Source organism: Geotrypetes seraphini, chromosome 1, assembly GCF_902459505.1.
Source record: "Geotrypetes seraphini chromosome 1, aGeoSer1.1, whole genome shotgun sequence".
NCBI classification, from domain to species: Eukaryota; Metazoa; Chordata; class Amphibia; order Gymnophiona; family Dermophiidae; genus Geotrypetes; species Geotrypetes seraphini.
Genome location: NC_047084.1, coordinates 91884107 through 91897959, shown reverse-complemented (window position 1 = coordinate 91897959; position 13853 = coordinate 91884107). Strand labels below are relative to the sequence as shown.

At 42.5% G+C, this 13853-nt stretch overlaps 1 protein-coding gene across 2 annotated transcripts in view; it reads right to left on the bottom strand.

Annotated features, from left to right (window-relative positions):
- Positions 1-1319: 1319 nt before the first annotated feature.
- HDHD2 (haloacid dehalogenase like hydrolase domain containing 2) overlaps positions 1320-13853 on the bottom strand; it is a 78923-nt gene continuing 66389 nt past the window's right edge. For both annotated transcript variants that reach the window (XM_033934879.1, XM_033934886.1), the window contains exons 5-7: positions 13037-13253; positions 6390-6453; positions 1320-1649 (exon numbers count right to left, since the gene is read on the bottom strand). In XM_033934879.1, coding sequence (XP_033790770.1) covers positions 1546-1649; positions 6390-6453; positions 13037-13253 — 385 coding nt within the window. In that variant the 3' untranslated portion in view covers positions 1320-1545. The remainder of the gene's footprint in view (positions 1650-6389; positions 6454-13036; positions 13254-13853) is intronic.

Here is a 13853-nt window from a genome sequence, read left to right as displayed (position 1 = left end):
CATGCTCTTAGGCAGAGATATTGAAAAGGAAAAAAACACAACAAAAAGTCTGTACAATTTAGCATTGACAGAGGCCAATTATATTAGTGTTTTCAATGTACAGTGGTAGCTTGGATTACGAGCATAATCCGTTCCAGGAGCATGCTCGTAATCCAAAATGCTCATATATCAAAGCAAGTTTCCCCATAGGAAGTAAGGGAAACTTGCTTTGATATGTTCCCACCCCAAACCTTCCCCCCCTTCCCCCCCCCCCGAGGCCAGCAGCGCTGCTCTCCTCCCATGAGAACCGGCATTGCTCCCCCTGAAGGCTCCCCCCCCCCCCGCAAACGGGCACCCCCCCCCTCGCGATCCGGCACCCCCCCACCGCCATCATGCACCCCCTGCCGCTACCGGCACCCCCCCGCCACCACCTGAGATCCCCCAACCCACCCGATCCCTCTTCTTACTTCCAGTGTAGCCTTCGCAGCGGCATCGCCGGCATCAGCATGTCCTGTGCCCGAAAATCTGCTTCCTGTGCTGGGACAGGCACAGGAAGCAGATTTTCGTGCACAGAACATGCTGGTGCCGATGCGGAGGCTACACTGGAAGTAAGAAGAGGGTTCGGGTGGGTTGGGGGATCTCAGGTGGTGGCGGGGGGGTGCCGGATCTCGGGGGGGGGAGGGTGCCGGTTTGCGGGGGGAGGGTGCTCGTACAGCGAGGCAAGCTCGGTTTACGAGGCACCAAATTTGCAAATGTTTTGCTCGTCTTGCAAAACACTCGCAAACCGGTGCACTCGTAAACCGAGGTACCACTGTATAGTTTAAAACCCTTTGTAATACTGTGAAAAGGCCACTTATCTTTTAGTTTGCTGATATTTGCCTTCTTCCTGAAGAAAACCCACTAAAACTAATTTTCTTTCAAAAAGAGACCCATCTGGACTGTGTGTGAAAGAAAATGCATGTCCTATTTGAGAAACAGTGCGCACATTACAAATAAACCCAACAGAACAAATTTGAATGGAATCCCAAGAGGTGCAGTTATTTTTCTGTGAAATCCGACGTGAGCTCCATTTCACATTTACCCCCCCTTTTACAAAAGGTGCGCTAAGCTTTTTAGTGCACGCTAAACACTAACGCGTGCATGTTATCTTATGGACGCGTTAGCGGTTAGCGCATGATAAATCTGCGCAAAAATGCTTAGCGTGCCTTTGTAAAGAGGGCCTTAACTTTAAGTCCGTGCTAACAATTAATGAGCTACTTTATAACCTACAAAACTTAATTCATTGCAAATGAGACCTTTACAGGCTAAAATGTGAGCAGTACATGCAATTAAACATCATATATCATTTACCCTTTTATTGTATGAAGCACCATCTGACAAGTTTTCGACAACAACTTCACGGTGTGCACAAACAAATTATTTTTTGTTGTTGTTGTTTTGAATCTGACATTCTGATCAAAGGTCCAGTACGAGTCGGAACAAAACTAGAGGCTTCATTGGACTGCCGAGATCACGCACGCTGCTTAAATAAAGCATATTAAGTTCTTCAGGCCAAAATGATCTTCTTCAGAGCAAATTCTGTAATATGTGATCTACAGCATGTGGGAAGCTGTCACAGGTTAAATATGGAGCTGGGCTAATTTTATCTTCATCTCCTGCTCGATACTTTCCTGGAATAAAACAAAGGACATATTCAACTGAAAGAAACTTCTGAACTAATAATAAACGGCGAATGGCGTGAGCAACAAAATAAATGTCATGAAACAGCAAGATAACCAATTATATGTGGCACATAATCAGTTATCTTTGTGATCTTGAAAACATAAACCAGTTATCTCAACCCTGTTTCTTTTGCCGGTTTGAAATTTTTAATATAGATAATGAGTAGCAATTGTGCTGGTACATATACATTCAGCATGCCTAACTTTAAAGGCATAACTTATCTACAGTCATGTGAAAACATTAGGACACCCTATGAAATATTCAGCTCTTTCTTAAGAAATGTTCACATGGCGATGTCAAATCATTTTTTCATTTATCTCTGGAAAAGAAAGTGATGTAAACAGCAAAAATTTCCCTTGATTTCTCATGAAACAAAAGATATCCACAAAAATGTGTATTCTAACTGAGGAATAAGTTAGGACACCCCCACATATCCTCCCACTTAAAGTGGCTCAAATCACACACAGGTGTATCGCATCAGCTGCACATGATTAGAATATCGTTACTCAGCATTTTGAAGGAGATTTGCCCTACTTAAAAACTCAGACATTTAGTTTGGTGTGCTCATGACTGCTGCGGTGAGAATGAACGCCATGGTGAGATCAAAAGAGCTGACTGAGGCCTTCAGAAAGAAGATTGTAGCAGCTTATAAGTTTGGTAAGGGATTTAAAAAGATCTCGAAAGAATTCGACATAACCATTCCATGGTCAGGAAAATAGCATTCAAGTGGAAGACTTTCCAAACAACTGCCAACATGCCCAGGTCTGGCTGTCCAAGTAAGTTGACCCCTAGAGCAGACCGCAAGATGCTACAAGGAAGTCTCCAACAACCCTAAAATGTCATGGTCAGCTCTCTTACTTCTCTCTCTCTGGCTCTCCCTGGAACTTCACGCTTCTGTCTCTCTTTTCCTCTGAACTCTGTAAGGCAGGGAAACTGCTTTGCTCTTTCCTTAATTGTAATGCTTATGAATATTGCTTTTCTGTAAGGCTATTTCTATATTATATTCTTTATGCAATCACTTCTGGCTGTGCTAGTCATTTGATTCTACTCCCTAATGAAACTTCTGTGAAGGTATTGAACTCGGGACTGTGGATTGTAAGGCCGCTTCAACCATAACCCTTCCAAACCTTACATTTTTTTTTTTTTTTTTTTGGGGGGGGTCCATCCTTACAGTCATCATGGGACCTACAGCAGGCTCTTGCTACTGTTGATGTGAAAGTGCATGCCTCTACAATCAGAAAGAGACTGAACAAATTTAACTTGCATGGGAGGTGTGCAAGGAGGAAGCCTTTGCTCTCTAAAACAGACATGTCAAACTCTGGCCCACAGGCCAAATCTGGCCCGTGGTGTAATAAACTTTGGCTTGCCAGACAATTAAAAATTTGCAATTAAGCTGGCCCGCCAAAAGGCTTAGGTAGAAGAAAGATCTTTACTACTCTGCTGTGAGACTTGAGGCGCGTGAATCTACAGCTGATGTCTTCCGGTGGGCCAGCTTAATTGGCTCGCCAGAAGGCATCAGCTGTAGGCTCACGTGCCTCAAGTCTCGCAGCCGCCACGCTGTGCGACACTGTGCTCCTGCCTTCGCAGCTCGTTGTTGCCTGCACCCTCCCATCTACCATCGCCATTTGGATCCATCTGGTCCTCCTGGCTGCCTATACCCTGCCTGAAAATTTTAAAAGAAAAGCTGTCAAAGAGGTGAGTTCCAAAACCTACTAAGTAATTTTTTTTTCAAAAACAAGGTCATATTGGAAACAGATTGTCTTTACAGATAGCCACAGCATGTGTGAAATCTGCATCAAAAGCATTTATTCATAAGGAATATGATAGTCAATGAAAACCTTCTCTTACGTTGACTAGAATTCTTGAAAATAATTGCCATTTATCCAGAAAATAGCTTCTCATATCTAACAGATTTGGGAACTCAGCTCTTCAGTTGTGTTGAAACAGGGAGTTATCAACGAGACACTGTGCTATAATAACCTAACTCAATAACAGCCCCCATTAGGAACTTCTCTCCTTAATGCTGTTTGCATGACACTTCTACTGATCCACCCAAGGCTGCATGTATAGAGCACTAAGATGCGCAATTAGCGCGTGCTAAATCGGTTTGCGCACCTTAATAAAAGGACCCCCTAAGTATCTTAATAAAAAAATTTGGCCCGCAACTTAGCCTATGGTTTAGATTTCAGCCTCTGATGTGATTGAGTTTGACACCCCTGCTCTAAGAGAAACATCAAGGCCAGATTGAAGTTTTGCCACAGAGAACATAGACAAACACCAGGACTTCTGGAATAGTGTTCTATGGACAGATGAGTCTAAAATTGAATTATCTGGACACCAGAAGAGGACATGTTTGGCGTACACCAAATACAGCATTCCAGGAAAAGAACCTCATACCAACTGTGAAGCACGGAGGTGGAAGTGTCTTGGTTTGGAGATGCTTTGCTGCAGCAGAACCTGGCCAGCTCATCATCATAGAATCCACCATAAGAACATAACATAAGAACATAAGAATTGCTGCTGCTGGGTCAGACCAGAGGTCCATCGTGCCAAGCAGTCCACTCCCGCGGTGGCCCCAGCGCCTTAACCGAGACCAGCCCTACCTGCGTACATTTCAGTTCCACAGGAACTCGTCTAACTTTGTCTTGAATCCCTGGAGGGTATTTTCCCCTATAACAGCCTCCAGAAGAGCATTCCAGTTTTCCACCACTCTCTGGGTGAAAAAGAACTTCCTTACGTTTGTATGGAATCTATCCCCTTTTAACTTTAGAGAGTGCCCTCGTTCTCTCTACCTTGGAGAGGGTGAACAACCTGTCTTTATCTACTAAATCTATTCCCTTCATTATCTTGAATGTTTCGATCATGTCCCCTCTCAGCCTCCTTTTTTCAAGGGAGAAGAGGCCCAGTTTCTCTAATCTCTCACTGTACGGCGACTCCTCCAGCCCCTTAACCATTTATTATATTCCTCAAAAAAAAAAAAAGAATCTGCCCAGGAGGTGGACCATTTGGTCACAACTGAAATTAATTTGACTGAATTTTGGAAGATACCCAGGATGTGATCTAGAGTTGGTCCATCCAGGTGATAACATGCATGAGTGAGATAGATAAGATGTTAATAATGAAACTTTATTTTAAAAATAGGTTAACAAAATTCGGTGGGGATTTGGTTAGGATTTTTCCGGATGTCTCTAGAGCTACTCAATTAAGGAGGAAAGAGTTTTTGAAATTAAAAGTTAGAGTTTTGGCTCTAGAGGCATCTTTTTACCTGAAAATTTCCATGTAAATGTTTAGTCAAGATACAGGGTATTGAATATGTTTTTTGGGATCCCATTCAATTACAACAATTCTTAGTTGCTAGAGAACAGAAATGAGTTTAATTTTCCTTTAACTTTCATTGCTGAGAAAAAAAGAGGAGAAAATTAGAATCCCTATTAAGTAAGGAATGACTCAAGGTTCGCTAGGATGAACTGAGAATTATTTCTTTTATCTTTTCTTAAAATTTGTTGTTGAAATTGTATCATTTCTCCCCATAAAGTGGGCTTAAAAAGGAATTATGAATGATTGATTATGTATTGTTTATGAGATTCCTTTTTTACCTTTGAGTTATTGGATATTGTAAGTATTCAAAGTTATAATAAAAAAAAAAGGAAAAAGGGGGTTAGTAACAAATGGTGAAAATGCAGACAGTTCAAAATCCCGCACCTCACTCAGCTGATCTCAAATGTGTAGGTTATATAGTGTAGTAGAAAACACCTCAGGAGGCAGACTCCTAAAATCAGAGAGGCAGACGTACAAAGAGGCCACACTTTCCTCTAAGCCCTGAACATGTATACCCTAGAGGAAAGGAGAGACAGGGGAGATATGATTCAGACGTTCAAATACTTGAAGGGTATTAACGTAGAACAAAATCTTTTCCAGAGAAAGGAAAATGGTAAAACCAGAGGACATAATTGGAGGTTGAGGGGTGATAGATTCAGGGGCAATGTTAGGAAATTCTACTTTACGGAGCCTGGAATGCGCTCCCGAGAGAGGTGGTGGAGAGTAAAACTGTGACTGAGTTCAAAGAAGTGTGGGATGAACACAGAAGATTTAGAATCAGAAAATAATATTAAATATTGAACTAGGCCAGTTACTGGGCAGACTTGCACGGTCTGTGTATGGCCGTTTGGTGGAGGATGGGCAGGGGAGGGCTTCAATGGCTGGGAGGGTGTAGATGGGCTGGAGTAAGTCTTAACAGAGATTTCGGCAGTTGGAACCCAAGCACAGTACCGGGAAGAGCTTTGAATTCTTGCCCAGAAATAGCTAAGAAGAAAAAATTAAAAAAAAAAAAAAAAAAAAAAAAATTAAATTGAATCAGGTTGGGCAGACTGGATGGACCATTCAGGTCTTTATCTGCCGTCATCTACTATGTTACTTGCTGGACCAGCCTGATGCTGTTCCACTGAAATCCACAATGGTTTATTAAACTTGATATACCATTCTACATGGGCACAAAACCACACAGTTTATAATCAAAATACAATTAGAAATGGAAAGGAATATCAAAACATGGATAAGACAGAGAAAAAAAAAAATGAAATCAAACAGCAAGCAGATACGGTAAAAAAGGCTAAGGACTGGTGTTCTGGCCTGAGCCGCTCAATGCTAAAACTCATATTCACATTTTTTGGTGTTTCAAAAATGCTTACCAGTTTTTACAAGAATACCTCGCATTCCAGTATTCTGAGCTCCACCGACATCATCCCTGCAGTCCTGATGGAGAAGGGAGAGAGGAAGAGCGTTTTAACCAGCTGTTTAGAAACAATTCATTAGTTTGTAAATCTTTTAATTCATACAGAATACATTGCGTTTATTTCTTATTCTTAAATATGAAACATACGTAAATTAAAATACAGAAGTCATCAATAAAAAAATTAAAGAAAATTAATTTCCAAGTTTGCATCAGCACAATCCCCTTATAGTAGGGCCAAGATCAGTGAAAAAAAAACCCTGTCATAAAAGAAGACATTTTATAAATAGTCCATAAAAAATATATATTCAAAATGTTCCACACTTCATAAACCTTATTGCCCATATATGTACATTAGTATATACTGCTTTCCAGACATTGCCTCTTTTCCCCATCTGTATAGAGGTATTTAACGCTTCACTTACCTGTGGGCTTATACCTATCTTGGGGCTTTGAAAAATCAGTCCCAATGGTTCTAGTTTAAAGCCATCTGCTGCTGAAGACACATCTTCCATTCTTTGATAGATGGAGGAGTGTGTGGCACAGTGGTTGGATCTACAGCCTCAGCACCCTGGGGTTGTGGGTTCAAACCCCGCGCTGCTCCTTGTGACCCTGGGCAAGTCACTTAGTCCTCCATAGCCCCAGGTACGTTAGATAGATTGTGAGCCCACCGGGACAGATAGGGAAAATGCTTGAGTACCTGATTGTAAAAACCGCTTAGATAACCTTGATAGGCGGTATATAAAATCCTAATAAACTTGAAACTTGAAACTTGATGCACATAATCTTTGCTCAGCAGCCCTTGGAAAATCATCCCATGGTTCAGGAAGTCAAAACATTCCTGATGATGCCAACCATGCAGCCTCGCATTCATCTCTAGGACAAGAGCTTATCTGCTTTGGCCTTTACTCTTGACAGGGAGGATTGATGAGACAAAATTGGGTGGCCCCCAGATTTATTGGCGCTACCAACCATTATTCTACAGCTGTTTGAGCAAAATGTGAGGAACCATTGACCAAATCAAGCACATTTCTCAATCTTGCAGCTAAATTATATACCCTTATGTCAGGCAGTCCCAGAAAGCATCATTAACTTCAAGGGGGTGTGCGCTTTCTTTTCTCTCCATAGGAATTTCCTCAACCCCTCTTGCAACCTCAGCATATCCTTTTAAACTACTTATAAAGATCAGGAATAATTGCAACATATTGTAAAAATCCATTTTGGAACTACTATTCATATGATACAGACCATCTCTTTCCCAATAATGAGAGGGGCAGAGCTTCCCATCTATGAAAGTCATCAGATCCACTTCCCTCGGGAGGGCATTCCAGGCATCTACCACCCTCTCCGTGAAGAAGAATTTCCTAGAAGCAATGTTAGGAAATTCTTCTTCACAGAGAGGGTGGTAGATGCCTGGAATGCCTTCCCGAGGGAAGTGGTGGAGAGGAAAACGGTGATGGAATTCAAGAAAGCGTGGGATAAAAATAGAGGATCTCTAATTAGAAAATGAAGGTTGTAAATTAAAGAACAAAGGCCGGTATTGTATAGACCTGCACGGTCTATGTTCCATATATGGTGATTCAGTTTAGGATGGGCATCAATGTGAACTCCACTAATATGGAACATGAGGATGTTACTGGCCAGACTTTACGGTAGAAATCCTGCAAACAACGGAATGGTTGGATAGGCAGCAGTGAGCTTGGATGGCAACTTCAACATTTGGAACCTAGGACAATACCAGACTTTACAGTCTACGGCCCAGAAATATCAAAGAAGAGACAAGTTCATCTAATCATGTATTTTTAAATGGGTATAGCTTATGGGCAGACCGTTCAGGTCTTTATCTGCCGTCATTTACTATATGTTACTATATAAGCAAAGGAGGGATACTGACCCTGGAGGGCTGTTTCATATCTGCTGAGACATCCATATCTAAATACTTAAGATGACCCTCATTCCACTAAGAGGAAAAGGACCTTTCCATTACACATGTGACAAACATATAGCTGTTTACGTAATAACCTTCCTAAATCAGAAGTTATAGCTGTATGTTTAAGTCTTAATCCTGCATAAGAACCAAATCCTTCCCTGCAAGAATCATACAACAATAGATCTCATTAAACAAACCAAAGTTTGAAAAACATATACTTAGAACCACCACCAAATCCCTTTCACCCTACCTACAAATGGTACTGGAGCCCACTAGGGATCGGGCAATTCTAGCCCCTATACTCAATGGAGATAGTGTCACAGAAATTTCAGTAGGTGATGGGTTGGCCTCCAGTGACCACTACATGGTGTGGTTTCACCTCAGGAAAGGAACCACTAGGTTGAACACATCAACAAAGGTCCTTAACTTTAAGGGTACTAACTTCGAGAGCATGGGAGATTTTGCCTATGAGGCGCTGCAAAACTAGGACACAACAGATAATGTTGAGGTAATGTGGTCAGCTCTGAAATCTACCCTACAGGAAGCAACAAATCTCTATGTAAAAGCCATGAGCAAACGACGGAGAAATTACAAACCCCAGTGGTTCTCTGCGGAGATCTCAGAACTCGTAAAAAAAAAAAAGAAAAGAGTATTTGTATCCTACAAACAATCACAACGACTAAAAGTCAAAGAAGCCTATCTAGAGCTGTCAAAACAGCGGTCAGAAAAGCCAAACTCCAGATGGAAGAAAGGTTAGCTATGAATATTAAAAAAGGGGATAAAACCTTTTTCAGGTATGTTAATGATAGAAAGAGGAATACAGTAGGGATAGTGCGCCTAAGGAAACCCAACGGTACCTATGCAGAATCGGACTCCGATAAAGCCAAACTACTAAACAAATACTTCTGCTCAGTCTTTACCTGTGAGGCACCGGGATCCAGTCCACAGCTGCAAACAAGGGAGAGCTCAGAAGACCCATTCAGGAATTTTGAATTTACTACCAGCAGCATCTACCAAGAATTATCAAGGCTCAAAGTGAACAAAGCCATGGGACTGGATAAATTGCACCCCAGAGTGCTTAAGGAATTGAGACGTCCTGGCAGAACCATTAGCTGCGCTCTTCAATCTTTCCCTGAGCACAGGAAAAGTTCCATTAGACTGGAAAACAGCAGACGTCATTCCGCTTCACAAAAAGGGATGCAAGTCAGAGACTGCAAATTATAGGCCGGTAAGTCTTACATCAATAGTGTGTAAACTTATAGAAACGTTGATTAAACACATATTAGATATGGTTCTGGACGATGGGAGGCTAAAGGATCCCCACCAGCATGGATTTACAAAGGGAAGGTCCTGCCAATCCAATCTAATCAGCTTCTTTGACTGGGTAACAAAAAACTAGATAAGGGTAAATCCCTGGATGTGATGATTCTGGACTTCAGTAAAGCTTTTGATAGTGTCCCACACCATAGATTATTGAACAAGATGAGCTCGCTGGGACTAGGAGAAACATTAATTGCATGGGTTAAAGACTGGCTCCAGTGGCAGACTTCAAAGGGTGATGGTAAACGGTACTCCCTCCGAAACGTCAGAGGTGTTCAGTAGAGTACCGCAGAGCTCGGTCCTGGGTCCAATTCTATTTAATATCTTCGTACGGGATCTGCCTCAGGGACTTCAGGGTAAAATTACATTATTTGCCGATGATGCTAAATTATGCATTGTAATGGGCGGAGGTACCGTACCCAACAATATGACACAGGACCTACTTTTACTGGAGAAATGGTCTACTATTTGGCAGCTGAGCTTTAATGCCAAGAAGTGTAAAGTTATGCACTTTGGTAGCGGAAACCCGTGCAGAACCTACACTCTGAACGGTGAGACCTTAACTAGAACTGTTACAGAACGGGACCTGGGAGTAATCATTACTGAAGATATGAAGGCTGACAATCAAGTGGAGAAAGCTTCATCCAAGGCTAGACAAATGCTGGGTTGCATCCGGAGAAGTTTCGTCAGTCAAAAGCCCGAAGTGGTGATGCTGCTTTACAGGTCCATGGTGAGACCGCATCTGGAATACTGTGTTCAATTTTGGAGGCCACATTATCGAAAGGATGTGCTGAGAATTAGAGTCAGTTCAGAGATTGGCCACTAGGATGGTCTCAGGATTCAAGGATCTCCCATATGAAGAACATCTAGGTAGGTTGCAGTTATACTCTCTTGAGGAACACAGAGAGAGGGGAGACATGATAGAGATGTTCAAATATGTTACTGGCTGTATGGAGATGGAAGAAGACATCTTTTTCCTTACAGGACCTACGGCAACAAGAGGGCATTCGCTAAAAATCAGGGGTGGGAGATTTCATGGGGACATTAGGAAGTATTTCTTCACCAAAAGGGTGGTTGATCATTGGAATAATCTTCCATTTCAGGTAGTATTGGCCAGCAAAGTGCTCGATTTTAAGAATAAATGGAATAAACATGTGGGTTCACTTCGAGGAAGTGGGCAGACTTGTTGGGCCGTTGGCCCTTTTCTACTGTCATACTCTATGTTTCTATGTTACCTTAGAATGCATGCCACACCACTTCATATAGGACTCTTCTCAAAGATAGTAGAGGCAACTTCTTACAGCGATTAAATAACCAGAGCTCAAATTCAAAGGAACCAATCACACAACCCATTCATATTAACATCATCCATTCCACTTCCACATTCAATCCAAAAGGAGACGCTGTATTCAACTTAAATATCCAATACTGCTCATGATAATTTAGTCAGTCTTTATGAGAGAATAGCTGTGCAGTTTAATGAAGTACTATGGGGCTCATAATCGAAACAGAAATACATCTAAAAACCGGCCTAAATCTGCACTTAAGACGATGAGTGAGACAAGTCGTCTAAGTGCCGATAATTGAACCAGATTTTAGACGTATCTAAAAACGACTTAGGCCTTCACAGTGCTGTAGTATGCCCAGAGCTAAAAGAGGTGTTTTAGGAGGAGTGATGAGGGTGGGATTTGGGAGGAATGTGGGCCGTCCTAGACTTAGTCGTTCCGCATGTATAACCAAAAGTTTAACAACACTGCCTAGACAGAACTTGGGCGTTGTGACTTAGGCCATCTAAAACCAGGTCTAAGTCACAAGAAGGTATCCAAGGAGACCAGATAACCACTGCATGGACAAAATACAGACCCCTACACACTCCCCCAGTGATCACTGACCCCTCCCTCCCACTACCATATAATTCGTAATAAAAATGTCACATATCTGCCTCCAGAACATCAGCACCTGGCAGCCTGGCATAGGAAAGCCTAGTATAGTTGCACAGAGGTGGCTTAAGTGGTCTGGGAGGTGGGCTAGTGAACCTTGGAGAGAAGAACCCAGGCCCATAAGCCACTCTAACCACTGCATGCATGGTGAAACATGTGCACCCCTAAAACCCTTATGTACTGCCATATAAGTGGTACCTGCAGCCATAAGGGCTATTGGGATGGTAGATAGGTGGGTCTAGTAGGTTGTGGGGGATGTTTTGGGGGGCTCACCATGACCTATAAGGTTGTTGTGGTGAGATATGTATGTGGCACCCATTTTGTGAAGTTCACCGCAGTGGTATTCTGGTACAATGTTTAGGTGTCCAGTCCATCACTTTGCTGACCCCACCCACATGCAAAAGGTCTTTTTCTAGGCATTTTTGACTTGGAAAAATTTTTTAGACGAAAACGGAGTATAAAGATAGACGACTTAGCTGTCTGGACAATCAAATGGCTGGACATACAGTTAACATGATTTTCGCAAAAAAAAAAAAAAAGAATTTGGGACGTATTTTTCAAAAATGGACTTTTTCCAAGTCCGACTTTGGGCGACTAGCAACTTAGGCCCAAAACGGACTTAGACGTATCTTTTGATTATGCCCCTCCACACTCTGGGAAAAACAGAGGAATGCATGACAACTGGCAGAACATTTCTGATCATGAAAGATAAAGACAAGCAGCTACGGATCAATCACATTCTTGCTGACTAGAATTTTATCTAATGCAATATCGAACCACATGTCTGGAAATTCTTTGCACCCTCTTGAATAAAAAGGGCAGCTGCTGAGATTCACATGGAACGATGGACCAGTTTCTTGTCACAGAATTATACGAGGGTATTACCACTTCTTTTTTTCTGCTAGCCATTTCTCTCCCTATGCACTCAAGCATCCTTCTGGCTTTGACCACCACCTTTTCTTCCTGTTTAGCCACCTTAAGATCTTCATCTTAAGCCTTCAATCTAAGCTCTGTCATAGACTAAGGGCTCCTTTTACAAAGGTGTGTTAGGGTCTTAACGCGCGGAAAAGGGCGCGCTAAAATGCTGCACACGCTAGCCGCTACCGCCTCCTCTTGAGCAGGCGGTAGTTTTTCGGGTAGCACGCACCATAGCGCGCGCTAATCCGGTGCATGCGCTAAAAACGCTAGCGCACCTTTGTACAAGGAACCCCCAAAATATTAAAGCTTTCACAATTAACTCGACAGAAACTGGTCAATTTGTTGCTAATTTCAAACTTACATCACCACCCAAACAAACCGTGCACAAGCCTACAGAGCTGGGACCAATTATGTAGGCTAGTGTACTGTTTTGTCTGCGTGATTTACTTGTGTTTCTGCACTTTGTTAATCTCCTTTTTTTTTTTTTGCGATACTTACATCACCAATCATAATAGCCTCTTCTGGGGTACATCCCACACTTCGCAGGGCTTCTAAGAAAAAAGTCTTCTCTGGCTTTCCGACCACGGTGGCTTTTGTGTCTGTGGCATATTCCAATCCAGTTACAAAAGGTCCAGGTCCTAAAGCCAAGCCGTCTTTCCTTTTATAATATCTGGCTTTATGTATCGCTATAAGAGGAGCACCGTCCAGTAACAACCTAAACAAAGGACAAAAATAAACACAAATAAAACATGAAGCCCACATAATTATGTACATTCATTACTGAATAATGATTCACTCATAGTCAAACGGAGAGCTGAGAGTAGAGAGTTGCACGGGGACAGAATTCCCACCCATCCCCGCCAGGATTCTCTCCGTCCCCACCAGGATCCTCTCCGTCCCCACCCATCTCCGCAAGAAATTACCTCCATCCCCATCCGTCCCCATAAAAAGCAGCAATTACTTCTGACAGGATCATCAATTCCATAGTTTCTTTTGTGTTTGCGCTGTTGTTTTCCTTGTGGAATCTCTTTGGTGGAACCTTTTTTTGTTTTCTGTTCAGGTAATTAACTTATAAACCCCCTCTTTTACTAAGGCTGACATGTCCATTATATTATATGGACGAACCCTGCTTCCAAAGCCTTCCATCCCCGTGGGAGTCCCGTGGGCCAGAGGGGGGTCCCCATGGGAGTCCCGTGGGTTAGGGGGGATTCCTGTGGGAACCCCACGAGACCCGCGGGATTCCCGCGATCCCCGTTCCTGTGCAGACCTCTAGCTGAGAGTCACGACTGCAAATAGAATGCAAGATGAAATCCAC